The following is a 24,675-nucleotide window of genomic DNA, read 5'->3' on the forward strand; positions in this document are numbered from 1 at the left end:
TGATCACCGATGCTGTAATTGGCCAGGTGATGTGGCTGTGATCAAGACGTACGGATGTCGACCTCCGAGTCCGACGAGCCGTTGCTCGACGACGAACATCCATTAGCTCTTGAACTCGTCAGCCTGCGCGCGGCGGTAGCAAGATACCAGGTCTGCCAACGTCGGAACAGTCAGCAAGCGGTTCATTCACAGTATCTGATATAGGATGAGGCCCACGCCAACGCTGTCAAGCTTCAGCGGCACTCACTGGAAGCATCACATGCACTCTCTCGAACACGCGCCTTGGAAGTAGAAAACACAAGGCTCCTGGAAGAGATTGCTACTCTGCGCGCGGAACCAGCGCCCGACATCGCCGCGGCCAATGCCACCCATCAAGCCGCAGAATTGACCCTTGCGCTGCGTTCTCTGTCCGACAAGCTTACCGCCACGGAGGCTACGCTCGCTGCACGGTCTGCTGAGCTTGCTAAGGCGAACAACGAGATCCGGAAACACAGCCACGAAGTCCATCGTGCCAAAGAAGAGGTCGCTAAGACGTATGCGATCAAGGCGGAGTACGAGGAACGTGAGCGTGAACTGGAGAGGCGGATCTGGGCAGCGGAGGAAGAACGTAATATGGCGGACCTCGTCGTGCAGGAATATGCCGACCTCGTCAGAGAGCTGGAAGGCCGTCATAAGAGCCCTGGTCACTCGCGCACGTCCTCAAGCGTCAGTTCATCGAGCATTGTCAGCGAAAATCTGGTGCACGGCCTTGCATCGAATAGGCAAGGACTTCAGAGATTGTTCTCGGAATTCAGCGCGTCCTCCGAAGCGTTCGAAGCTGAGATCACCCGACTCCATGGCGAACTGGCGTCCCTGGCCGCCGAGCGCGAAGCGGAAAGACGTGCCTGGGAGGTGGAGCGCGCTCATGCAGCTCAAACTGCGATGGAACTTGAAAAGCTACGGATCGACGACAATACCGCCGCCAAAATGGTTTCTCGCTACATGTGCACATGCTCTCTTTGTCACGATCGATATTTTGCTGACGCCGTTCCGGCACTTTTTAGGAAATTTTCCCAACAGACCACCTCTTCTCTCCAAGCCGCACTCGAAAAGCTCAAGATTCGCCATGCTGCCACCATATCTACTTATGAGAGCCAGCTTGCCTCCCTGCAGCATCTCCTGTCGTCATCACAGTCGGATGCCTCAAGGCTCCGAGATGCATTGGATGAGCTGACTGGCGAGCTGGCGAAGGAGCGTTTTGGACGTCGGAGAGAGGTAGCCCTCAGGCTTGCGCTGTTGAGCAGGGAGGAGGCACTACAAGAAGGCCTCGCAAGGTGGATCAGGGACGCAAAACAGAAACTCCAGAAAGCGGGTTGCGATGACCCGGAAGACGTGAAGAATGCGTGTCAGGCCATGCTCAGTGCTGCCGGAAAACTCCAGGAATGTGGTGGCGTGGACGGTGATTTCCGATTTGCGTCTACGGCAAGGATCATCGCTGCGGAGGGTGCGGTTAGGGCGTTGTCTTCCGAACTGAACGCGGAGACAGGAGCCAGAATGGCGTTGGAGAGAAGGATCGCCAGGTTGAGGACTGCGAACGGGATCAGGGACTACGACGATGAACCGCCGAGTGTTCCTCCAAAGAGTGCATCATTTCGACCGCAAAGCCAAGAGACAAATGGACATATCATTATGCTACCGGACAACGGCCAGGACATTGACAGACCGCCACAACACACGCATGAACAACAGCCACATCTGCACGACGACGTGACTCCGGAAGTGATAGAAGATCGCTCAGCAACGCCCTCGGCGCGAGGAGATGTCCAGGTTTATATATCCCCGAGTCTCGCAGCCGCACACACCGCAGGTGATACTCAGTCAATGGCACCCAGTGCGTCGGCACATGCTCCTAGCTCGACATCGCAACCGCTTTCCCGCGACGACATTTCCAATGAGCCCGTGCTACATCCGGAGATCCAGCAGCTGGATAGCGTAGTCGCAGAATCGGAGGAGTCTACCTCGCCCGATGTGGGGCAGTCGTCGGCGTACCACGCGCCACCGGTTGAGGCTACGGCATCAGATCTTGAGGAGGTGCAGTCTCGTAAAGCCGAGCCGAGCCCGGGCGTGACGACGCGGACATCCAGCATCGCATTCCCCACGGACGCCACAGAATCAGCAACTCCGTTATCGATCGAAAACGACGCGTACCTCCCGGCCTTGCCATCCGACGACGCATCTACGGTGGCTGAGGAGGAAGCTGTCGCGATGGTCACCCCGCAGCCCGCCAAGGGTGACGATATTCCGACTGCTGATGGTGCTCATGCCTCTATCATGGAGGTCACCAACGAGAACCCGCTTCTCGTCGACCTCCAACAGGTCAAGACACGCTATGATAGTATGCAGCGGGCGTTCAGGGACTGCCATCTCGCTCTCAAGGCTCTGCAGAGTGACATAGGAGTCTCACAGGACGACACTGGGGCGTCGTCGAGCGCGCACTCCCTTGGGGCCAACCAGCATCACGCTGTCCTGCGCGTTGCCATAGAGAGGCTGAGCGACTTCACTGAGGATGCCCGAGTGGAGCTCGAGATCCGAATTGCGGACGAAGAACGTATGATCATGGGATATGAGACGCTGCTCAGTGTCCCCGGTGCGCTCTCTTCCGCCACTGACGATGGAATGGGAGACCTAGAGAAGGATATCCGACTCTTCGTCACCGGAGAAGACTCGGCGGTGCAGAAGGCTCTCAGAACGTTTGGCCGCAAACTTGAAGACGTGCAGCACGACATCGCCTCTGTGAAACGTGCTTTACATGAGGGGCCCGCGCACGAAGCAGAACAACCCTCGGCACCGCCGGAAAGCCCCAAGGCCACGACATGGTCGTGGACAGGCGGCTTATTCGGAACGTCGAGATCGCCGAGCCCTGCACCAACCTTTGGCTCCGTCGTGACCCAGCCTCGTCTGCGACACCAGAACTCGTCCAATCGGCTTTTCCCTCAATATCAGCGTCGCGCCAGCGCCGGGTTAGCTCCTAACACTGACTCAGATCCATTCGCTGAAATTGGCTTGCGGGTGTCTATGCCCTCGCATGTGGCCTCCCTGGCACGTTCGGGCACTTCCCAGCCGTCGCCACAGTCGCGAACGAGGACGATATCCGGCATGTACATGTTAGGGCTCGGTTCGGGAATTGGGTCCAGGAGCGCACTCCCCACGCCCTCGCATGCCTCTGTTGTTCCGCCATCCCCTACCCCGAGGAGGCAACATATACCCCTTATAGCTACATCGGACGAAGAGAGCGAGGACTCGGAAGACCAAAACGATGTAGAATAATACATATTTATGTTACCGACCTGACTTGATCGAAGTGGGGAAGTACAGTACCGTCTGCATGGGGCCTTTCGTCCATATTTGACCTTCTAGCCCGGGATTCGTTCCTGCCTCAACACTGCGGCGCCTCGCAGACATCGTTTGCTCATTGTGAGATACCTGAGCAACGGTAATACTGCGACACCACGACAACACCCCCGCGAACGGCAGTCTCATATACTTGTATTATATAAAGAGCGCCTGGACAGCGTCCATGTATATATCACTACAGATTATAGATATTCCAGGTCTGTCAAGGGTATAAATATCAGTGGCAGGACGTGAGTTGCTAGAAAGCAAGTCTGACCTTGCGCCATAAGAGACCCCAATGCTCGTTGATAGGTCCATCAATCCCGAATGCCAACCCTTTGAACCACCAGAAACATGCGACGATAGAGAACGAGATGACTCCGAATATAATCCATTTGGTCTTCTCCGTCAACCGGCGCGACGTGAACACAGCGTGATCGATCAAGTGGGCCGCCATCAACACGGCGAAATACAATGTTGGTAGCTAAGCAGCAGTAGTCAGCGTCCATGCAAGTGACCGGAAAGTAAAAGATAGCGTACATAGTGATGGAGGTAGGTAACGCGACCCATGATTAGGAAGGGGAAGAAATGCAAGAACCAGCCGAAGAATGCGATCTTGCCAACATACAAGAAGTGGTCCCACTCCCCTGCAAAACATGTCGGTTATAAGAAGTACTATGCATCATAGACACGCACTGGGTTCCATGTCAACGTATTTCCGCTGCTGGCGGAGGAGGTACACCCCGAGGACCACTAGAGATAACCCGAGGCTGATCGTGCTGCCCCACCATATGATAGGTGTGCCCAGAAGGTAATACTTGGTCTGGTTATCACCCCACCCGCACATACGCAATCCAAGGCGCAACAGCGGCCAATCGGTGGGCTTCGAGGCAAGGATATCCTCCTTATCGGGATCGGGAATGAGGGCGTTATTTGATGTCATCATCGCGACGTTCAGATGCCAGAAATCACGAATGAACGGGGAACTGTAGTAACGAGCATCGCCGGGTGGCACTGTGCAATGAAAGATCAGCAGCCGTACTTATCGAGCAGCGGGATCCAACTGACAGCGTTCGTTCCAGTGACTTTCCACGTTCCAGTACGTGTGGGTGTCCTTCGGGTTATTCTCCTTATCGCAGCTGACTTCGATCTGTTTGAAGCCCCACTGAGGTAAAATGGCGTTCGCTGCCCGCAAGTAGCAGCCGAGGACTTGATGTTTGAACCTCATTCTGGTCGTTAACGAATGGATGCGGTCGACCTTTTCTCTTCTTCCACGATGCAAGTCGTCAACAACCTCAACAACCCAGTAATCGTGGTAGTCGCCGATGGTCGCATTTCCGTAGCAAGAGACCTCGTTGTTGTGCTTCGATACAGGTGCAGGAACGTTGTGCGAGTGCAGGTTGCGAGTAGTCGGAGCATGTTGTAGACGAATGACATCTCCGTGCTTGAGGTACCGAAGAGGTGAGCTGGAGTCATACACAGGCTCGTCCCACGGAGGCTGAATGATCCACTGGTTGTTATCATCCTTGTAGTGATAGCAAGTGACTTGTTGCTGGTTGGAGCCCACAGGGTAGGTCTGGACGTGCGAATGCAGCAATCCCCCACCGTACCCAACGTTCTTCAGGGTCAGTTTTGAACCGAAAGCAATGTCTGGTAGAAGATTAGTGCTTCATCATGGTGCGAATATGGGGAGATCTACCTAGCGGGTTATTGGCGAAGTCATTGCCTTCAAGGTTTGCCTGGAAGAGAGAGCTCATCTGAGCGTCACCTGGTCCAGAGTGGTTGAGAATGATGAAATGAAGCTTGAATGCGGCCATGTAGGTAAGGAATGGAAGGATAATCAGACAAGCGATGCGAGCACCCCAATGCCTCGCTTGGTCTCGCTGCAAACAAATCAGCAACAGTGCGGGGGGAACCGAGAAGACGTACGTAGGACATCTTCAAGTCGCCGAACTTTTCCCAAAGGTCTTCTATGGTGTATAAGCCGACCAGTGCAGTAACGAACAGACCGACTAGTTTCACGCTATACATCGGGTATCAATATCATGCCGCCAATATGGGCTAATGTACGCACCCGTTCACCCATCCGATGGAAAGACCAGTCATTACCAACCAGAACCACCAGTCGAAAGAAAACGGCCTACAAAATATAAACAAGTCGTGAAAGTAGGGTAATACGATGATGCGTACTGATATTGTTGGTTGTGGAACTTAGTAAGGCAGAACACCGTTAAAAATGTAAAGAAAAGCAACATGGAATCCAGCAGGATGAATCGCGATATACACAGCCAAGCAACATCTGGGATGTATATGAGCATTGCGCGAGGAAGAACGGAAAGCCAAGCTTTCTCACCGCATAGCACCATTAGCGCAACGAGATGGCAGGCCCTCCAGCTCATCCCTAGCTCCACAGCTGTGTACCACCCCAGAGGCACTAATGCGACACCGAACATCGCCAACATCACGCGCATTGATTGGTAAGGGACGTTATCCGGATACTTTTCGCCGCTCTTGAAGTCGAAGTGTCCATCGTATCCGGAGAGTAAGCCAGCGAGGCCGACAAGCATCTTTCCGAGAGGTGGGTGGACGTCGAAATAAAATTCGCGCTTCAAATAATGCGAGCCGAACTTTCCAAAGTGGGCCTCGTCCCAGATAACATGCGGAGAGTAGCCGATTTTATAGAAGCGCGTCCAGCACGAAAGGAGCGTGTAGATGGCTGGAGCAACGTGCTCCATATTTTGTTCCAAGAATTCGCGCTGAATATCGAGTGAGCGCCAGCGCATGATGGCCATCAATGGAGCGCACGTACCATCGACGTGGCAGGTGGAGGAGGAGGGCGTCGAATGCGCCCACCACCCAGTCCGTTCGCCTTGGCCAAGTTCATCTTCGAATAGACGTCCTTGCCCCCATCGTCATCGTATGCAGACCCCTTCTCCGACACTGCACCGTAGTCGTGCCCGTTGCTCGCGCTCGCGCCGGCATTGGTCCTGACGACCCTCCGCCGAGCTGAGTCCTCAGTCATGTAGTGCAGTGGTAGCTCCTCCTGTCTGTAGTCGGGCGGCGGGGTGGGTGCTTTGGTCCAGTTGGTTGGCGGGTAATTGATCTCTTCAAAGTCGGAAGAAGTGCGCGCTGAGCCTGGTGGGGTCCCGAGATCTAGCGCAACTTGGGCTGGTCGCAGACTCATGAACTAGCTAGGCAGCCTGCTTGAGCTCGCCGGGGTCGGCTGGGTGGGCAGCGTAGGGGCGCTATGCGCTGTCGCGGTGATGGCGTCTGGTCAAGTATGAGCGTTCTGCACGTGAGTGATACGTAGCCTACGCCGGCGTCGGAAGCCGCAGCTGGCACAGGAAATCCAAACCCGGCCCCGAACACGCCTAGATCCCAAAATAACGCGGCCGGATTGATATTGCAGACGCGGACAACCCATACATGCATCGTGAGCATGGACGAACAGAAGGTAATAACATGACACATGAGAGCGAAAATTAGACTACACAGCAGAAAATATATGGTACCGGCCACGTCCATACACAGAGCATTGATGATTAACGTTTTCATGCGTGTCGCTGGTACTGAGCTGCAGGTATTGTCATCACACGTCCCGGGTTGAAGCTGAAGGATCCAAGTATGAACACACCTGTAACCATCGCGTGGTCACGCTCGTAAGGCTCAAGCGTCACCTGCTCGATGGGCTTGAAGTGGAACTTCCGCAGAACCTGCACTTCCGATGCGAAGACCTCCGCGGCCGGAGCGGTGGAATCGATGCAGTTGGCTTTGATGGAGATGATAGCATGGCCCCCGTTTTTGAGGAAGTTCTCTGCGTTGAGCGCCACGATACGGGCTTGGTCGGGTTGTGCGACGTCGGCGAAGATGGCGTCGACGCTCGAGAGCAGCATACGGTATTTTTGGGGCGCACGCGCGTCCTCCACAATAGCTAGAAGGATGGTCAAGAGGCAAACTATTCATACCCGAGGAAAACACGTACGAATGACATTGGTGCGCTTCTTCGCCATGTTGATTAGGTCGCGACCTGAGCGAGGCGAGAACTCAACGGCATAGACGATGCCCTCCTGTATGTCAAGCATTAGGACGTATACGCATGCGTAAACGAGGAGACGTACGGGACCAACGATGTCTGCGACGTGGCTGACACTGGTTCCGCTGGCAGCACCAAGGTAAAGCACCTTCTTGCCGGGTGCAATGTATATGTGGTCCAAACCGCCCAAAACGCCAGCGGCCAACTTGGACCGGAAGGGGTTCCAGACGCGGTACTCGACCTTGGTGCCGTCTACGCCGCCGTCGATAGATATTCTCTTCTCGCCGTAGACGGATTCTCCAGGGACGAGGTTCTTCGTGACAAGCATGTGCTCCTTGCCCTTAGCGAGGAAAACGCCGGGATGCCTGTGCGGTTCGAGCACAACGTTAGCGCCGCCCCTTGCACCTCCTCTTCCACCGCGTCCGGCACCACGTCCTCCACGAGCGCCGCCTCGGCCAGGAGGTCCACCGCGACCACCGCGACCGCCCTTTTGTACGCCGCCCCTTGCTCCTCCTACACATGCGTTCAGATCCGCCGCAAGCTACGATTATCTGGAAAGAATACCTCGTCCTCCGCGGAACCCGCCCCTTCCACCCCGGTCACCTCCACCGCCGCGACCCCTACCGCCGCCGAAGCCGCCACGGCCTCCTGGAACACCTGTTTTGTTTCTCGAGTTCAGGACATCTGTACGCATTACGATCCGGGCCACACATACCAAACGCCATTTACCACGAGCTTTGATGTAAAACAGAACGGTAAGGTAGTTGTTGAGCCCCAAACCCACCACAGACCCCTGGTACAATTTTTGGAGTAGAGGAGGAAGCGGTGAGTGACAGTAGTGTTGTCACGCAGTCATAAACATGAATACCCCATGACTGTCACGCCACACCCGTATCAGCCTGGCCATTCATTACATTCGGGACCGCAGTGACTGCATTCGGTTTGTGATCCCGCTGATCAATAAATTAGTGACTCCAGTTTCAGCTTCAATCCTCAAATCCTATTCACGCTATCACCATCATGTCTACCGTCGTTCAACAACCGAGCCGCCAGCAGAACTCATCTCGCGGTGGTCGCAAGAATCGTCGAGGGGGAAATCGCTCGCAGACAACGCCTATCGCGAAAGCTAACGATGCTGCGCCTGCGACCGATCACCAAAATGCCGTGGAGACAACGACTGCCGTAAACACCACCACGGACGGTGCTCAGGCCGCTTCTGAGGCTGATGAGGCCGCCGTGTGCTGGATCTGTGCCGAGCCGGTCAAATATTACTCGGTGTCCGAATGTAACCATCGTACCTGCCATGTATGCGCTCTTCGGCTGCGCGCTCTCTACAAAAAGATGGAATGCACGTTTTGCAAGGTTCGAGTGGCAAGCGTTGACGTTGGCTGAGTTTTGCTGATGCACCACGGCTCGCATACAGGAACCTCAGCCAACGGTTATCTTTACCACCTCTCCCGATGCCGCTTTCTCTAGCTATACCCCAGACTCGATTCCGTTCAAAGACTCGAAGTTATCCATCTTCTTTGAGACTCAAGATATGATGGAGGACACCCTGATCCTCTTGCGGTTCAATTGTCCTGATCAGAGTTGCGATTATATTGCCTCTGGATGGGGCGATCTCAAGCTCCACGTACGGGCGGTTCATGGCAAGCTCATGTGGTCAGTGCAGTCAGTTGGGGTCAATCTTGATAACCTCATCACCGGGGTTTCGCAGCGATCTTTGCATCCGGTCTAAGAAGGTCTTCTCCCATGAGCATGCTCTGTATCCCCCAAATCAGCTGTCGCTACACCTGCCGTCCATCCCGCACCGTAATCAGAAGCCCGTACCTCAGGACAAGATAGAGGGTGGCGTTCATCCACTCTGCGAATTCTGCCGGGAATGTTTCTTCAGCGATGACGAGCTGTACGCGCACATGAGAGAACGTCACGAGGAGTGCTTTGTGTGTAAACGACAGGAGATCAGGGACCAATAGTGAGCCGACGGTTTGCGATGATGTGAAAAGGTATAGTATTGACGCCTTACCTTTAGCTTCAGAGATTATCAAGCACTGGTGATTACATTCTACGCGATGTGGATGCTTGACATTGACTAGCGTACCAGGAACATCATTTTACCAATGCTCATTTCCCATGCCGCCAAGCGGAATGCCTCGCGCAAAAATTCGTAGTATTCGGCTCTGCGTTAGACCTACAGGCGCATATGGTGGAAAATCACGGCGCCGTCATGTCTGCTCGTGATAGGAAGGCTGCTATGCATCTAGAGACTGACTTTCAGTTCGAGGACAACGCCGGAGGTCGAGACAGGGGCCGCGGAAGGAGAGGCGAACGAGAGCCTCCCCCGCAGCCTGCTGCACGACCTCCAGCTGCGGGAGGTGGTGGGAGGCGACGAGAAGGTTTCGGAGCCCATCTCACAGGAAGCGGGGAAAGCAGCGCTGTGGCCACCCCGAGTCACAGGCGATCACCTTCTCCGGCTCGTCAGCGAACGCCATCGCCCCCACGCGATGTTGATCCCGTTGTTGCAGAGTACGTTTCATGTTAGCGCGGCTCTTCGTATGACTGATGACCTCGTGCATCGCAGGAGGCACGCAACGTTCTTGTCCCGTTTAAGAACTTTGGCTCCCAATCCTACGAACGCTGAAATAGCCGTGAAAGCCGCGGTTCGATCCTTCCGGGCCTCTGAATCTACCTCTCGAGACCTCATTTCGACCGTGTGGAGCGTTCTCGATCGTAATCTGGATAACACCGCGACCATCATCAATCTCCTCGTCGACATGTTCGATGACGAGGAGAAGAAATCCGATCTCCTCGGTGCTTGGAACGGCTTCAAGATAGAAGTAAGTTCTCACTTCCGCGGTATATCATGGTAGATGCGTGCTGATGCCACGTCCTGCGAACAGCAACGGCGCCAGTTCCCTGAGCTTGTGCCTACAGGAACGGGTAGCGACTTCGCCGGCATTACCAGCGGCCGTGTTCTCAATGCAAAGCACTCCACTGCTAACCGCCTCGGGGCGCAACCTTCCCGCGTGTGGGACCGCGTCGCGCAGGCGGCCAGCTCGTCGCGTACCGCATCATCGCCACTTCCCTCTGCACCCAGACCAGCGCGCCTTCCCGAGCATTTTCCGTCGCTGCAGCCCGCTGGGCCGTCGACAGCGGTACCTCGCAGCAATGCGCAGCAGCGTACGCCATGGACGGGCAACACCCCCGCTGCGTCCACGGCGAACGTACCCCGACCTTATTCTGTTCCAGGGCCCGCTATCACCTCTGCTTCCAAAGCATCAGCGGGACGTGCGAAGGGTCTTGATCTATCCAACAAAGCGTTTCCAGGACTTCCCACCTCGACCACTACCAGGCAGAAACCTCCGGTTAGCGGGAACATCTCGCTGAAGAACATAGTTGGCAACACAACCCCGGCCGCCCCGGCATGGGGCGCTAATGGTGCATCCAACAACCCGAACTCGACGCAGGATGCAGGGGCCGGCGGTGCGGATGTCAACGATACACCCAATGAGGTGCCTTCACAGAGCAAGAAAGGCAAAGGGAAGCAGAAACAGAAGCAAACACTGTTCACATTGGGGTCATTCCCGACTTGATGATCTCTGCGGCGGATATCCGATCTCATCTTGTCGGATGTAAGTCTTCGGTGGCGGGATGCATGCCTACACGATGCGCGGTGGGACCAGGCGCAAATTCAGGGCCGATAGATACAAACCTTCTCGCGATAGTAGTCGAGTACAGTTATAGAGGATGTTGCACACGCCGCCGTTTTAGGCAGGTCCGGATATGAACCAACCTTGTTGCGCAGCTCGGAATGGATGGTCGCTAACGTTCAGCCCTACGGCGTTCAAAGTACGTCCGGCAAGCTCACACAATGTATATGGACTAGATTCAGAATTATAGGATAAATGGCAATTATAGGTGTAGTGTTAGGAACACGTAACGTAGATAACAGTCCGTATCATTACATGTAGCCCATTTGTGTACTTAGTCAATTGTATGTGATCGGGTCGTCGAGTATGTGTTTTGTGGCATGTGTTAATGGCATAATTTACGAATAACTGGAAAGGATAGCCGAAGACATGGAAATGGATAAGTTATGATCAAAATGCATAGCATGAAGAAAGCTGGCGGAGAAGAAGAAACGCAGACGACTGTTAGATTCTCGCATGAGTTGCACACCCGGCGTTGGGAAGAGTGAAGCAACGTACAACCATTCAAGCGAAAGCTCCAGAACGAAGCTTATCCGCATATTCTTGCAGCTGTCCTACGAAGCCGAAGTTGGGCTCGGCACTGGCACGCTTTGACTTGACATATTGTACTGCTTGAGCGGGTGACCAGCCGTAGTGGGCGATCAGGAAAGCGCAGACGACGCTCGCGCTGCGGCTGACACCTTGGACGCAATGTACAAGCACCCGTGCGCTTGGATCGCGGAGCGCCTCCCGTACGAACGCGGTCGTGGCAGGTAAATGAGCCGCAAGTTCCGCGAACGGGTTGTCCTCCAGCTGCACTTGCATCGCGCGCATTAGAGGCCAGGAGCCTGCAGGCGGGAGGGCCACGGTACCACGCATGGCAGAGAGGACGTGCGTGATGCCCAAGGCGCGCAGGACCGCCGGGTTTTCAGCGGCGCTGATATCGGAAATGTAGAGGCGGGGAATAATTTCCGATGCGACGGGGATCTGCGCCGACGCAAAGGCGACGTTCGCCGACGGTTGAGGCATGATAAGCGCTGGTGTATGAGGCATGGCCGGAGAGTATGGGGAGATATATCTTGGGTAGGCCGATGATGGCGGCATAATGCTGTGACAGGGCACAGACTGAGTAGCGATCTGAGCAGGTATTAGAGCATTTCAGCGCGCGTGATTCGAGACAGATGGCAGTGACATCGACGAGGGGGATGAGGAGGGAACAGACATACCATGATTACTATTGATATAGGGGGCTGTTACGAGTCGGAGCTTCGTTCCCGATGGATGGATGATATGACAGAAGACAGCCGGGGAGCAGATTATGTGACAGGGTGTGAATCAGTGGAGAAACTCGTCGGTTGGGCTGGGCTTCCGGTTATATGGATGGGAATGGCTGGGTGTGCACGTCCGGAGAAGCTGGACCGCTCTAGCAGACATCGGGCTCCCTGGCACAGCATCGGAGCCCGGTGGGGGGCATATTGTAGGATGCATCGCTTGCTGGTCTGGGGAGGAGCAGCTGTGCTGGCGTTGTTCCAGGATTGGGTGTATGATGATCAGGGGCCGGAGCATGGTAGGCTGTGCTGGCGTAGTCCCGAGCGCAGCTCCATCAGTCGACATCAGCGACACCCAAATGTCCTGATCGAGGACCGGTGGACTCATCCCCCACATCATTCCGCCCATCAGCGCAGTACTCGGGACAGGCAGGAGACGAGGTCAACGCTGGGAAGCGCCCGGGCGAGCCTGGAAAGGCGCGTCAAACCTTGTGATCGCTCGCACCTGGTTGCTTCGCGTCGCCGTATAGCCACCGTCTGCCCAGGTTCGCTCGACGGACTGCCTAAATCTCGGACGACACGCGCCACGGTCAACACACATTTCGCATAGTCCAGCGGGCCAATTCCCCTGCCACCGATGCAGTGTCCGTACTGCGACCGTCGTCAACGTCCTGTACTTTGTCCATAGACCAACCCCTCTCCTGAGGTGCTCTGGCAACGACGCCGCTGTCTGCTGTTGCGAGAAGGTCCCCGTCGGACCAAACCCACTGAGATCTGCGGCCATGTGATACCTGTACTTGCGCGCATGTTAAGCCGCGGCGCAACCCATGATGCAACCAGCCGATCGCTCTCAATGCCCCCCTCTACCGCAGTAGCAGTCAGCGGCCATGATGGCAACACAATACCCCCCTCTCGCCTCGCGGAACGCAGTGACGTGTCGGTATCGGCTGGGTTGTTGGCACGAGCATGCCGTCACTAGCTACGTGGCTATATTTCCACTGCAGTACGAGCTTGTTCTCGCTTAGTGGTGGCCCAGGGCGGTGCACGTCAGGAATAGTGCATGTTATGGTTCGAGCTCAAGATCTTTGCAAAGGTAATCAAAGTTTTCAGACCTCAGCTGAGGTCAAACACGCTTTCAGGCGGCGCTCTGTTGATCCTCCTGTTCATCTTGAGAACAGGCCACACAGATTTACGTGAATCCTTGATTCTGATACTGATCCAAGCGGATGAGAGCATTCTTTTGACTTTGTACACACTGTAGGCGATCTCAGGAAGCTTCAAGCATACCAATGTGAAGGATGACTGCTACAGAAACCGGCTATTACATCAATCACCATCACCCTCTTCCGAAGCCGGCAGTTTTTGAAATCTACGTGAGCCCGCTTTGCGTTGCTTATGCTTGATGTACTTGTTTTGTATTTACTGCCATTCGCCACAGCTTGAATCAGCTCCTTACCCGTTGTCAGCAAATATCCTGTCAATGTGGAGGCTGTTTATTCGGACAAACAGCAACGAGAGAATGACAGTGCGCATTCGCCAAACACCTCGTACTCTGGCCAGGTCATTTCGGACGGGGTTATAATCGTGAAAGCCTTGAGATATGATCGTTGAAGATGATGTACAGGGCTGTAGTCTCCGCTTGTTTGTTTCGCTCCCAGCTGTCATGCTAGCGGTCTGAATGCAGTAGTGCGTCTCACTTGTTACCTATTGCTTTATGAAGATGAATGTAGTAGAGCGATGACTCAATATGAAGCGCTCGCTGTTAATTGTCATGAGGCGCTGTACCGTGATTGGTACATCGACCCCATTTACTACATAGGTAGGTGGCTCGTTCGTAACACAGTCGACGTACCGAGTGCGGCCGTCAATCTAGCACTCCACCAGAAGTCACAGCGGAAACTTCGGTACAACAAATCTGTTGTGCTGTATAAAGGACGTTATGCATGTCGTTGTTTTGCTGGGACGTTGCGGACAGCTGGAGCGTTGTTGCTAGCTCTTCCTTCCCAATACTGAATCCCGGTCCGCTAAATTGAACGAACAGGTGCATTAAACTCGGCTATCCTTTGTCGGGTCTTAACTAAAATGACGGTCTCGCCGAGGTTCGAGCGACGAGAATCATGTAATAGTGGTCGCATAGCGTAGTTACAGAGGACACGCATGGGCGGCGGCATGACACAAACATGGGAGAAACACAAACAGCAATAGAGTAATTACTACTGCTAACCGTTCCGAGAATCATTTGGGGCAGAATTTGGAAAAGGGCAACGCTATGAGAGGTCGTGATATTGCGGGCGGGTGAGGGTACTAGGGAGATGCGATGGCAGCGTGGGCGTCTAGATGAGGTCGCTGAAAAAGATGGCGCGCCATCAGCGCCGCGGCAGAGAATTGATACATTGCGAAGGTGTACGTACGCGACGTTCAGGGGCATTTCGTCGATTTGGGTGTTGTAGAATTCTGAAGAACAGGTGTGAGACGCCGGTGCGGCAGGGATAGAAGGGCAACTTACGTTCAATGTCACGGAGCATCCTGACGTCGTCGGTGGTGACGAAGTTGATTGCGACACCCTTACGACCGAAACGACCGCCACGACCGATACGGTGAATGTAGTTCTCCCGGTTCGTGGGGAGATCGTAGTTGATGACGAGCGACACTTGCTGCACGTCGATACCACGTGCGAGAAGATCGGTTGTAATCAAAACTCGGGATGACCCCGAACGGAATTCCTTCATCAGCAACTCGCGCTGCTTCTGGTCCATGTCACCGTGCTGTATGGAGCAGAGTATATCAGAGATGCAGTCCAAAGATGCGAGGCATGACACCGACCATCGCTGAAACCGTGAACTCGCGGGCGTGCATCTTCTCCGTGAGCCAGTCGACCTTTCGCCTTGTGTTGCAGAAGATGACCGCCTGGGTGATGGTAACCGTCTCGTAGAGATCGCACAAAGTGTCGAGCTTCCATTCCTCCTTTTCTACCGCGATATAGAACTGCTTGATACCCTCAAGGGTGAGTTCATCACGCTTGACGAGAATCCGGACGGGATCACGCATGAACTTCTTCGTCACCTCCAACACATCGGCGGGCATGGTCGCAGACAGAAGCACGACCTGCGTGTCCTGCGGCAGAAGCTGGAACACCTCGTAAATTTGGTCCTTGAAACCACGAGACAACATCTCGTCGGCCTCATCGAGACAGAAAATCTTGATGTTATTCGTGACCAAAGCGCGGCGGTTGATCATATCGAACACGCGACCAGGCGTGCCGACCACGACGTGGACGCCCTCTTGGAGCTTGGCCATGTCCTCACGGACGTTGGTACCACCAACACACGCATGGCATTCGATGTTCATGTAGTCGCCGAGGGCGATGACGACCTTTTGGATTTGCTGGGCGAGCTCACGCGTCGGTGCGAGGATAAGAGCTTGCGTGCCCTTGATGTTGAGGTCGACCTGCTGGAGGATCGAGATGGAGAAGGTGGCAGTCTTGCCAGTACCAGACTGTGCCTGGGCAATGACATCGTGTCCCTTAATGACGGGGACAATTGCGCGCTGCTGGATGGCAGAAGGGCGCTCGAAACTGGACAGGCGTTGAGCACGGCGGGAGCGAGGGCGGTGCTGACCGATTCGGACTCACCCATAGGCGTAGATGCCACGCAGGAGTTCGGCCTTGAGGTCCATGTTATCGAAGCTAGAATCACATTTAGCAACTCAACGTGCTCCTTGACGAGACTGCACAACACACTTGTCGACGACTTGGTCCCAGTTGGACTCAATCTCACCCTCCGGAACGTCCTGAAGCTCTTCTCTGTGATCAACAACGCTCAGCGACGACGACACCGCCGGACAGCGTTTGCAACGTACGCCGACATGCTGGGCTGTTGCTGTTGAATCCGAGGGGATTAGATAGCGTTGGTGGTGGAGGATGGTCGTTGATGGACTTGGGCGTTTACAACGCTGATGAAGGATAAATCTCAATTTTTCTCGGGGGCATCATGCGGCCGGCCCTGGGAACCCACGGGGCCGACACCGACTCATCCCGGCCGGAACACAGCCACTCCCAATAGCATGCCGTCGGAACAGCATCCGCAAAAGCACAAGACATACAGGTATACAAGCACTGCAAAGGCGAGGAGTAGCCAAAGGACATCGATGCGCGATCGGCATTACAGCAGCACTCATGTCATTCCATCCCCTCGTCGTGGTCTCCAGGCCGCTCTAACCAGTACATGGTGTCGCGGGCCTTGTCCCGTATGTCACTGTCCACCTCCACGCCTGCATGCCGGAGGATACCTGCAGCGGACCGGCCTCCAGGACTGATGTTGACGCCCGGGGAATGCGGAGCAATCTCGCACATTTGTCGTAGCACCGCATCTATGCCGGCATCCTGCAGCGCACGCCTTGTCTTCGCCTTGAACGGTGTTTTGGCCAGCTGCAGCACGCACGAGATAGCGGGGCGACGAATCTCGACCTTGGAGTTGGTGAGGCACGTGCGGAGACAATCCATGATGCGTGCGTGTCCGAGAATGTATTCTTGGTGAATCGGTAAGCCATTGGCTAGGTGGGCCAGTACGTACATGGCCTACAACAAGAGTCAGTTATGACGCGGATCTGGGAGGCATTGATGACTCCTGGCGCAGAGCAACCATGCAACCTTCTCGGCGCATACTCACCTGACAAATCACGTCGTCGTTCTCCGACTGCAATGCCATAGCGATAGCTCCCAGGAGGATGTCATTCCCAAGGGCAGAGAACACCATCTCAATATCATCCTCTTTGTCCGCGATATTCTTGAGAACGTTGAGGGCTTGCTCTTGAATGGCGGTATCAGAGTCCGTCAATAACCTGCGTGTTAGGTGAATGCTCGAGATGAGCAGGATGCTCGTGGTCATATCATGGCAAGCGAACTTACTTAGCAAGCATGTGCCAGCCGACGGCGTCAATGACCATGCGCTTCACCTCGGACGTAGCCTTGAACAGCAAATTCTTGATCGCCCAAAGCGCATTCAAACGAAGTAAAAGATCGTCGCCCCTTACTATTGCCACCAGCCGGTCCAGCACATCTTTCTCGAGTATCACCTTCACAAACGAATTCTGATGAATCATCGTGAATGGGGCGATACGATAATCACCTACCGATCTTAGTGGCGAGAAGTCTGTCACCAAGTTACACACAGCAGCCAAGGCTGCGTTGATCACTCGCCTATCCTCTTCCCGGCTGACCCTCTCGATGACTTTCTTCGTCGGATTCAGTGCGCTTCCCTTCTCATCCTTGAATTTGACCCCCAGCGCCACTTCAACAACGCTAATGCCCAGTCCGCTGTCCACTACACTCGTCTTGACCGCCGCGACTGTTCGACTAAGTGCGCGGACACAATGGCAGGCAGCGCAACGTACACCAGGTTTGCGATGAGAGATTGAGGTCTGGAGAACGGGAAGGATGTCAAATTCGCCGATGGCCTGACAACGGATGTCGTTGTCGAATAGGCATATAGCAGCAATCGCCGTCAGCGCAGCCTAGATGCATTTCTTTAGTTACGCAGAAGCCGGGGAATAGTAGTAGAACCAACCTCACGGAATAGTGAAACGGCTTCGGGTTCCCCCTCATCCCACTCTGGAGCCTTCTCTTTCTGGCTGGGCGTCGGAGTCATTGCTTTTGCGACGGTGATGAGCCTGGAGAGACAGCCCTGCACAAACGCTGCGTAGCATAGCTGTACATCGTCGGAAACCAATGTGTCTGGAATGCAAAACATCCGTGAGTTACCAATCTATCAAAAAGGTGTGCTCCACATACATAGGATGAAGCACGCCTTGGCCCTCGTTGCAGGGGGTTCAGCAGACGATGCCAACACGCGGTCGAGAACATGAAGCACAGCAATAGCTTGTGAATTCTCGTGCGACGCGGGCATGCCAGGCAAAGGCGCAAAGAGAGGATTAGCTCGAATGATTCGAGCCGCACTAAACCGTAGCCTCAGAAAAACACGATTAACCATTTGACGCAAATTTATTTACCACAGGCATGCAGCAAGCTGGACGTCTATCGAGCGTGACTTGCATAAGGAGACGATTCTCGACAGAGTTGACATGTCTATGTATCGTTGTGAGCAGGTTCGAAGCGGACGGAGACAACCATAGCCACCGACCATTGCGATCCGGCGGGGACTTGGCGAATATCACAGCAAGCTGAGCATTGTCATTCGCGAGCGCTGCTAGGGCAAGCAAGGCCGCTTCTTGTACCTGAGAGAGGGGGGCAATCAACATCGGTCCGGTTCTGTAGTCATCATCAAACGAGACCCTACTTTAGTATCTCGTTTTCCAACCAGATCGACTAAGACCCTGCAAACCCAACCACCCCCTTTAGCGCTTTCAAGCGCAGCGCTCCCAGACTTCTCCCACCCTCTCTTCCCCTTGATCTCACGCGCACGCTGCTCACGTGGAGTCCAGGATCCAAGCACTTCGCGCTGTGCCGATGTGCGTGTAGCGCCACCTAGCAGTTGCGCAACGGAGCTGATGATTGGCGCCGACGACGCAGATAGTGGTAGGGCCAACAAGGGCAAATATATATCCAGAATGTCACTCTACAATCGAACATCATAAATTGGTGTCACTGGAGTGGTGTGGTACTGACCCGAAAGAAGTGCTGCAGTGCCGGTCGGGCCTCTTTACGAAGCTGTAGGTTCTCCTTTCCGAGGCTCCACATAGGTGCGCACACAGCATCTGCTACGCTTAATGCGAGAATTCGCATTGCCCTCGTCAGAGCAATCAACAACGCTGGGTTGTAGCTTCGGTGTGGTGCTGTTGGGCTCGAAAATGATGCAGAAGGATCGAGAATAGCCGTTATAGTACTGAGCGAGTAGACGAGCGCCTCATGAGCGCGGGCACGCAGCAGGGCTAGCAGCGAATCATCTGAACCTATACGTTACATGTGTCAGTCCGGGGTAACAACGAGCCAAATATCAAAATGCGAGAACATAGACGGCATGATTACAGACAGCGGGGTCGCAGATAAACATATGCTAACCGAGAAGGGACCATACATGCCGTCCCGAAGTGGGATGGTGCAAGTGATCATACTTCAAATTCGAACGAGCCGGGCAAACGGGGAAAACCGGTATACAAAACAAGGAAGGGATTTCAACAGATATAGGCTCTCACCATGTGCCAACGATGCGATAACATTCACGGCTTCGATTCGCAGTTCGTCCTCAGCCGATGTACTCATCCCGGCATGAGGCACTGGCCCCGATGCAGTCAGACATTCTACGAGACTTGAAGTTCAAACACCACCACATGGTTCAACACGGTGTGCATTATCTGTTGCGCGATCGACTGACAGTTCAAGAAACTGGTCGTCTTGAGCAAGAGTGGCTTTCGCATGGGGGTTCCCGATGACGGCGTTCTTCGCGCGCTTGAGAGAACCAATGTCGAGCGTCCTTATCGTCATCCCAGACGTCCAGCAGCGACAAAAACCCTAGGGTGTAGAAGAAAGTCGAGAGTCAAGTACTGTGGCGAAGTAGTCTACCGACGTTCGCGGTCAAGATGACCAGGAGACGCTGCGCGGCCTCAGCCACTCGGCACATTTCCCCGCGCATACGCACAGCGCCCGTAGCTTCGTCACCGTTCGCTACGACGGCGAGATGGCGCTCACCCGCGAAGAAACCATTGCCCAGCTCAATTCCGCGAGTGTCGCCTTCGACCATCTATTCTCTAACCGACTGCCGCAAGCAAAGGATGCTTTCGCCGCCGAGGGCACCCCTTTCCATCTCATGGGGCTTGGCGTCTGCTCGTTCTTGGAAGCTGCCTTGGGCATGGAGGTGCGTATCGCGGTGCTGCTACTCTCACAACGGTGTGGTCTCATGGCGACCTCAGATGAACCTGATGGCGGAGGCAAAGAAGACACTAAACGCTGCAGAGGCAGCGACCCGCAAGCAGCTCAAGGCAGCGCAGAAGAACGGAAAGAGTGCTACGCGCTTCTCACCTGGCATGGAATGGGACGTCCTGCACGCCGACTCCGTAATCTTGGCCGGACTCGTGAACGCGCTCAGGTGCGTTGTCGTCCTTCCGTCCGGCACGCAACGACACTAAGCGATGTCGTACAGCGAGAGCTACATGGGCTATCTTCAATGTCTCTACGCACTGAATAGGTATATTGAATACTGCTGCACTATTGGCCTTGTATTCATTATATCCCGCAGCGCTAACTCCAGGTTCACGAAGTATGCGTTGACGCTCTGAGAAACGATAAAGCCTGACCAGTCGAACATTTCAGATTGTATAAGATCGTTTTCCCCAATGGGCTCGATAGCTACCCGACTCCGAACCCCTCTCGCGCACCCTCCCGCCAGCCTTCAATACAGTCTCTCACCGCAGCTACGCCAAGTACGCCCAAGACGCCAAGTATAATCGGCAAGAGCGGATTCTTCGGGCGCTTCGGCGCGCTATCGCTAGCACCGCCATCGGCCCCAAAAGCTGAAACAACTGGCAATCCAGAGGATGATGGCCCCATTGAGGAGGCCATCGTTTCGGGGGTTGCGTTCGGTCGGTCTGCGTCACGACGTGTTGTCAGGTCATGGGTTTTGACACGTCAAGTTTAGGCTATGGCTTATTCAACCTGGTTTTCTCCCTCTTGCCGACTTCAGTGAAGTACACGGACCGTATTTTTCTCGTGATGTGCGCTGTCTTACACGTTGGCTTCATCATAGGCAGGTAGTTGGGTGGCTAGGTTTTAGCCATGATCGCAGGCTGGCACTGCGCGCGCTCGCCGTCTCGGCGGAAAAATCAGATGTGCATAGTGTCTTTGCCAGGTTCGATCATCCCGGCTTTACCTATGAAGCATACTGAAGGGCACCCCTCATAGTTTGAGTCTCATGACGTATCATGGCGTAGTGCTGCTGCTTTCTGGCTACCAGGCGGACGAACAGCACATATTGCGACAGTACCGTGCCATCATTAACAAGTACGCCCTGAAACGACCCTTGTGTGGATGTCCGCTGAGTTCTCTTTCGCAGGATGTCGTCTCGTTACCCTACAGGCTCGTTGTGGGTCCTCAACCAGGTTTGTCCTCAGACGAGTTAATGAATAACACACCTTCTGAACGGCGTTGCAGGCAAAGATATTACGCATGTCGCACGATGCTGAAGGAGCCATTCGCGTTTTGCAAGAAGGGCTTGGCCCTGATAGGCCCCACCTTTTCAAGCAAGCTGACGCTCTGGTTAGTGCTGATCCTTCTCGAGCAGTTTAATATGTTATGATTGGTATCACAGTTGGTTTTCGAGCTCGCGTGGACGCTCCTGGCCCAACGGCGTTATGCGGACGCTGCGAAGATGTTCATACGGATGACCGAAGTCAACCAATGGTCAGAGACCTTTCTCCTCAACAGGGCAGATTGCCCTTTGGGTATCCTGCCCGTCCTATCATATGAGTCTGACGGATGATCGTCTCCAGGTCCCAAGCGACCTATTACTACATAGCGGCTGGGTGCCATGTATCACTCAAGGATTACGATTCAGCACAGAAACTTTTCGACAGTATTCCGGCCCTCCTCGATAAGAAGAAGCTTGGTGGCAAGGATCTCCCAACGGAGGTGCTCATCCGGAAGAAGGGTACGTTGTCGTCGCTGTCCCTTGAGCCCCTGCATGTGTTACCACATGGGGTGACGAAGTATATTCTCCTACCCGGTCTCATTGATTGGCGTGAAGCGACCTATATTCTCATCATCCTTGTTTGGTATAGTTGCGTTCTACAAAGAGAAACAGAAGCGTCGGGGTGGGTCGGAGTCCAGATATGCTGAATGTATCGCGATAAGTCCCGCGGAAGGTTCGTTGCTGATACGGTCTCGTGCTTGCGGCACGCAAAGCTGATTTTCCTATCCAGAACTCGGTTTATGTACGTGGCATACACGAAGCCCGCGATACCGGCTTACTCACTTACACCTACAGTCTGGAATACCCACCAGCGTGTTGATCGAAATATTGCAGAAGCGCATGTGGAAGAATGGTTTTCCCTCACCCCGCCAGTTGCTCTTCCGGTCCCGTTACCCACACCCTCGACGCTTTCTTCGACGTCCAGCGTTTCCACCCCACAGTCCTCCACTCCGGGCACGCCCCTTTCGACCTCTGCGCCGTTGACCCCTTCGACTTCCACCCTCCCCAGTCGCGTGGACCTCGACACGCCGGACGAGATCGCGCTTCGACATCTCCTCCTCGGTATCGTTTATCGGACTCTACATCAGTTCTCACTTTCGCGCGCGCATCTCCTGGAGGCACGTAAGCTTCACCCTAAGGTTACTATCAGTACCTGGATTGGCGGCGTCGCCGTATTCGAGCTGGCGGTGATGGAGCTGAAAGAGGCCGAGGCCGTCGAACGCGGCCATACTTCGGTTTCGACGTCCTCTCTGGCAACACTCGCGTCGGATACCCAGTCGAACGCCGACGTCGGGAACAGCAAGAACCCGAGAGAGTTGTGGACGCCTGTCCTGAAGTCCGCGAATGTTAGGTTAGACGAAGCTCTTTCTTTGGCGCCGAACAGCGTCGATCTGTCGTCGAGGTTGGAGAGCCGGATCGCGATGCTCAGGGACGAGATCACTCTGAAGCGGGAGATGCTAGGATTATGAGAAAGCGGGGCTTGGGGACGGTATAGATATGCAAGGACATTGTAGTACAGTTCATAATAGTCGTGGATATAGCAGTGTTTTCACCTGAGTGCGGACGACGCGTAGAAGACAAGATATGATTATTGACCGATAGGTTGGTATATTTTTAGGGGCATACAACCGGGCACGGAACAACGGGCTACAGACAGGCAAACACTATCGATGACAGAGCGACTAAGGACAGCGATTAGGCAGCGGCGTCGACGCCGGGGCAGTCGCGGGAGATGTGACTATGACGAGATGAGTGGAGATGAGCAAAATGATTTAAAGAAGTGCTTACCCCTCGAGGCCGCAGGTGTAGCAAGCCTTTTTCTGCGGCTCCGGGCACTCCTTGGAGATGTGGCCCTGGATGATTGAGGATCAGCATGGTCAGCCGTGCGTTATGAACTGACGAACTCACGCTCTTGTTGCAGTTATAGCACTTGGCGCCGGAGACGCAGTCCCGGCTCAAATGGCCGACGCCACCGCAGGTGAAGCTGGAAATGGGGTAAGGTACCAGGTCGGGGATGATTTTTCAAAAGGAGGGAAAATTGCGTACCATGTCTTATTGTTGCTGAACGAGTTGAAGTTGCCGCCGCCGCGTCCGCGTCCGCCACCTGCGCCGGCGCTCTCGGGGCAGTTACGGGCGATGTGACCAACATTACCGCACCGGTAGCACTCGGCGGACGACGCGGAGCTGCCGCCGTAACCGCTAGTGTACCCACTGTTGGTGTTGGTGTTCTCGGGACATTCACGTGCCTTGAAGTGCGAGATATAAAAGCAGAACCTCGAGAGGGCGAAGAGAGGGCGTACCAGATGCTCCTCCGACCCGCACTTGTAGCAGCTCTTCGGCTTGGCCTCGGCCGCAGTGCAGTCCTTGGATATGTGGCCGCTTTCTCCGCCTGCAACGATACCGTTAGCCGAGATAGTCAGCGACGGAGAGAGGGTACGCACAGCGGTAGCTAATGGTGATAGGAGATCAAGATGACATTCGGGAGGGACTGTATGGATACGCCTACCAGGATGGTTGGGGGTTAGGGCAGTTTGCTGCCTGGTGACCGGCTGGACGCAGAAATCACGTCAACGAAGCCCTCGGAGGCGACAGTGAACACGAGACTCGGACTCACGCTGGCCACAGTTGAAGCATCCGCGTGCGCCGGCCATGGGTGAGATCGAGAGTGAAGGTGGAGACGACGAACGGTGAGTTGGGCAAGGGCGACTGGCGAGCAGCAAGCGACGACGGGGCGGGAACAAGAAAGTGTGGACGAGAGACCAGCAGGGCCGGTGAGTAGAGCTCGCTCGCTGGAGATCAAGGCGGCGCGGAGGTGCAGACGCGGATTTTTAACGATAAAGGATGTTACGTAACCCGTCCTCAAGGCGCGGAAGCGCCCGCGCTTGCAGCTGCGAAGCGTACCCAGGGCGGATCTCGCGTACGGGCCCGCGCTTCCTCTTCGCGCCTCCTTCCGTCCCAGAAGCATCGACATCGCCCAGAGTTCCGTACCCCGCAAATGAGCGATATACGGAGTGGAGTACCCCTTTGTCATGCTTCGTGCTTTGTGTTTCGACCGTAATGTAGGGTGCAGGTAGCGTACTCAGCCAGCACTTCAAGCTCACAAATAGTAACATGATCAAAGAAAGAGTCCTGAGAGAGCTGAGAGACAGTCCGACCGCACGATCTCGTTCCGTCGA

At 54.7% G+C, this 24,675-nt stretch overlaps 10 protein-coding genes across 10 annotated transcripts; 4 read left to right on the forward strand and 6 right to left on the reverse strand.

Annotated features, from left to right (window-relative positions):
* Nucleotides 1-54: 54 nt before the first annotated feature.
* PUNSTDRAFT_144591 (uncharacterized protein) lies at nucleotides 55-3,306 on the forward strand (the record flags this gene model as incomplete). The annotated part of the gene is made up of 3 exons (XM_007385247.1): nucleotides 55-150; nucleotides 205-983; nucleotides 1,044-3,306. The coding sequence occupies 3 exons, from the start codon at nucleotides 55-57 to the stop codon at nucleotides 3,304-3,306; spliced, it is 3,138 nt and encodes a 1,045-aa protein (XP_007385309.1).
* A 262-nt stretch (nucleotides 3,307-3,568) lies between these two features.
* On the reverse strand, nucleotides 3,569-6,107 carry PUNSTDRAFT_71382 (glycosyltransferase family 39 protein; the record flags this gene model as incomplete). The annotated part of the gene is made up of 10 exons (XM_007385248.1): nucleotides 3,569-3,592; nucleotides 3,650-3,856; nucleotides 3,913-4,019; nucleotides 4,069-4,386; nucleotides 4,441-5,022; nucleotides 5,072-5,255; nucleotides 5,302-5,395; nucleotides 5,447-5,512; nucleotides 5,563-5,671; nucleotides 5,726-6,107. 10 exons carry the CDS (start codon nucleotides 6,105-6,107, stop codon nucleotides 3,569-3,571), a joined length of 2,073 nt encoding a protein of 690 aa, XP_007385310.1.
* A 644-nt stretch (nucleotides 6,108-6,751) lies between these two features.
* On the reverse strand, nucleotides 6,752-8,219 carry PUNSTDRAFT_104450 (Fibrillarin). Its single transcript, XM_007385249.1, has 6 exons — nucleotides 8,121-8,219; nucleotides 7,970-8,062; nucleotides 7,491-7,918; nucleotides 7,355-7,439; nucleotides 7,007-7,303; nucleotides 6,752-6,946 (listed from the first exon to the last, which is right to left on the reverse strand). Exons 1-6 carry the CDS (start codon nucleotides 8,128-8,130, stop codon nucleotides 6,924-6,926), a joined length of 936 nt encoding a protein of 311 aa, XP_007385311.1. The 5' UTR covers nucleotides 8,131-8,219; the 3' UTR covers nucleotides 6,752-6,923.
* A 206-nt stretch (nucleotides 8,220-8,425) lies between these two features.
* On the forward strand, nucleotides 8,426-11,097 carry PUNSTDRAFT_104452 (uncharacterized protein; the record flags this gene model as incomplete). The annotated part of the gene is made up of 7 exons (XM_007385250.1): nucleotides 8,426-8,767; nucleotides 8,829-9,067; nucleotides 9,123-9,380; nucleotides 9,438-9,459; nucleotides 9,510-9,931; nucleotides 9,987-10,242; nucleotides 10,306-11,097. 7 exons carry the CDS (start codon nucleotides 8,426-8,428, stop codon nucleotides 10,996-10,998), a joined length of 2,232 nt encoding a protein of 743 aa, XP_007385312.1. The 3' UTR covers nucleotides 10,999-11,097.
* A 522-nt stretch (nucleotides 11,098-11,619) lies between these two features.
* PUNSTDRAFT_71143 (phosphotyrosine protein) lies at nucleotides 11,620-12,123 on the reverse strand (the record flags this gene model as incomplete). The annotated part of the gene is made up of 1 exon (XM_007385251.1): nucleotides 11,620-12,123. One exon carries the CDS (start codon nucleotides 12,121-12,123, stop codon nucleotides 11,620-11,622), a length of 504 nt encoding a protein of 167 aa, XP_007385313.1.
* A 1,159-nt stretch (nucleotides 12,124-13,282) lies between these two features.
* Nucleotides 13,283-13,898, forward strand: PUNSTDRAFT_53428 (uncharacterized protein). Its single transcript, XM_007385252.1, has 3 exons — nucleotides 13,283-13,430; nucleotides 13,456-13,735; nucleotides 13,801-13,898. The coding sequence occupies exons 1-2, from the start codon at nucleotides 13,329-13,331 to the stop codon at nucleotides 13,621-13,623; spliced, it is 270 nt and encodes an 89-aa protein (XP_007385314.1). The 5' UTR covers nucleotides 13,283-13,328; the 3' UTR covers nucleotides 13,624-13,735; nucleotides 13,801-13,898.
* A 573-nt stretch (nucleotides 13,899-14,471) lies between these two features.
* On the reverse strand, nucleotides 14,472-16,228 carry PUNSTDRAFT_53429 (DEAD-domain-containing protein; the record flags this gene model as incomplete). Its single annotated transcript, XM_007385253.1, has 7 exons — nucleotides 14,472-14,708; nucleotides 14,774-14,816; nucleotides 14,869-15,127; nucleotides 15,186-15,936; nucleotides 15,994-16,047; nucleotides 16,102-16,164; nucleotides 16,221-16,228. 7 exons carry the CDS (start codon nucleotides 16,226-16,228, stop codon nucleotides 14,696-14,698), a joined length of 1,191 nt encoding a protein of 396 aa, XP_007385315.1. The 3' UTR covers nucleotides 14,472-14,695.
* Nucleotides 16,229-16,446: 218 nt separating this feature from the next.
* PUNSTDRAFT_53431 (ARM repeat-containing protein) lies at nucleotides 16,447-19,873 on the reverse strand. The gene is made up of 11 exons (XM_007385254.1): nucleotides 19,512-19,873; nucleotides 18,985-19,268; nucleotides 18,656-18,934; nucleotides 18,500-18,593; nucleotides 18,369-18,444; nucleotides 18,151-18,314; nucleotides 17,927-18,093; nucleotides 17,493-17,873; nucleotides 17,269-17,435; nucleotides 17,030-17,201; nucleotides 16,447-16,938 (listed from the first exon to the last, which is right to left on the reverse strand). Exons 1-11 carry the CDS (start codon nucleotides 19,576-19,578, stop codon nucleotides 16,540-16,542), a joined length of 2,250 nt encoding a protein of 749 aa, XP_007385316.1. The 5' UTR covers nucleotides 19,579-19,873; the 3' UTR covers nucleotides 16,447-16,539.
* Nucleotides 19,874-19,975: 102 nt separating this feature from the next.
* PUNSTDRAFT_104461 (uncharacterized protein) lies at nucleotides 19,976-23,050 on the forward strand. Its single transcript, XM_007385255.1, has 15 exons — nucleotides 19,976-20,170; nucleotides 20,226-20,401; nucleotides 20,456-20,500; nucleotides 20,552-20,572; nucleotides 20,626-20,894; nucleotides 20,951-20,999; nucleotides 21,059-21,160; nucleotides 21,214-21,312; nucleotides 21,365-21,410; nucleotides 21,463-21,567; nucleotides 21,620-21,711; nucleotides 21,801-21,958; nucleotides 22,089-22,172; nucleotides 22,230-22,241; nucleotides 22,295-23,050. The coding sequence occupies exons 1-15, from the start codon at nucleotides 19,994-19,996 to the stop codon at nucleotides 22,966-22,968; spliced, it is 2,109 nt and encodes a 702-aa protein (XP_007385317.1). The 5' UTR covers nucleotides 19,976-19,993; the 3' UTR covers nucleotides 22,969-23,050.
* A 17-nt stretch (nucleotides 23,051-23,067) lies between these two features.
* Nucleotides 23,068-24,521, reverse strand: PUNSTDRAFT_121259 (uncharacterized protein). The gene is made up of 8 exons (XM_007385256.1): nucleotides 24,114-24,521; nucleotides 24,006-24,048; nucleotides 23,941-23,948; nucleotides 23,800-23,888; nucleotides 23,546-23,745; nucleotides 23,408-23,483; nucleotides 23,288-23,352; nucleotides 23,068-23,237 (listed from the first exon to the last, which is right to left on the reverse strand). The coding sequence occupies exons 1-6, from the start codon at nucleotides 24,468-24,470 to the stop codon at nucleotides 23,455-23,457; spliced, it is 726 nt and encodes a 241-aa protein (XP_007385318.1). The 5' UTR covers nucleotides 24,471-24,521; the 3' UTR covers nucleotides 23,068-23,237; nucleotides 23,288-23,352; nucleotides 23,408-23,454.
* Nucleotides 24,522-24,675: the final 154 nt, after the last annotated feature.

This window comes from Punctularia strigosozonata, assembly GCF_000264995.1.
Source record: "Punctularia strigosozonata HHB-11173 SS5 unplaced genomic scaffold PUNSTscaffold_9, whole genome shotgun sequence".
Lineage (NCBI taxonomy): Eukaryota > Fungi > Basidiomycota > Agaricomycetes > Corticiales > Punctulariaceae > Punctularia > Punctularia strigosozonata.

Coding starts and splice junctions, on each gene's coding strand:
- PUNSTDRAFT_104450 (XM_007385249.1), bottom strand. Junction 7,919..7,969: donor CGGGTTCCGCGGAGGACGAG/GTATTCTTTCCA, acceptor ACGCATGTGTAG/GAGGAGCAAGGGGCGGCGTA. Junction 7,304..7,354: donor GAAGCGCACCAATGTCATTC/GTACGTGTTTTC, acceptor CCATCCTTCTAG/CTATTGTGGAGGACGCGCGT.
- PUNSTDRAFT_53428 (XM_007385252.1), top strand. CDS start 13,329: ATGCCGTCACTAGCTACGTGGCTATATTTCCACTGCAGTACGAGCTTG. Junction 13,431..13,455: donor CAGGAATAGTGCATGTTATG/GTTCGAGCTCAA, acceptor ATCTTTGCAAAG/GTAATCAAAGTTTTCAGACC.
- PUNSTDRAFT_53431 (XM_007385254.1), bottom strand. CDS start 19,578: ATGAGTACATCGGCTGAGGACGAACTGCGAATCGAAGCCGTGAATGTT. Junction 18,594..18,655: donor TTGGAAAACGAGATACTAAA/GTAGGGTCTCGT, acceptor CCCCTCTCTCAG/GTACAAGAAGCGGCCTTGCT. Junction 18,094..18,150: donor CAAGGCGTGCTTCATCCTAT/GTATGTGGAGCA, acceptor TTTGCATTCCAG/ACACATTGGTTTCCGACGAT.
- PUNSTDRAFT_104461 (XM_007385255.1), top strand. CDS start 19,994: ATGGCGCTCACCCGCGAAGAAACCATTGCCCAGCTCAATTCCGCGAGT. Junction 21,313..21,364: donor TACCGTGCCATCATTAACAA/GTACGCCCTGAA, acceptor TCTCTTTCGCAG/GATGTCGTCTCGTTACCCTA. Junction 21,712..21,800: donor ATGACCGAAGTCAACCAATG/GTCAGAGACCTT, acceptor GATCGTCTCCAG/GTCCCAAGCGACCTATTACT.
- PUNSTDRAFT_121259 (XM_007385256.1), bottom strand. CDS start 24,470: ATGTCGATGCTTCTGGGACGGAAGGAGGCGCGAAGAGGAAGCGCGGGC. Junction 24,049..24,113: donor ATGCTTCAACTGTGGCCAGC/GTGAGTCCGAGT, acceptor TTCTGCGTCCAG/CCGGTCACCAGGCAGCAAAC. Junction 23,484..23,545: donor TTCAGCAACAATAAGACATG/GTACGCAATTTT, acceptor CCCCATTTCCAG/CTTCACCTGCGGTGGCGTCG.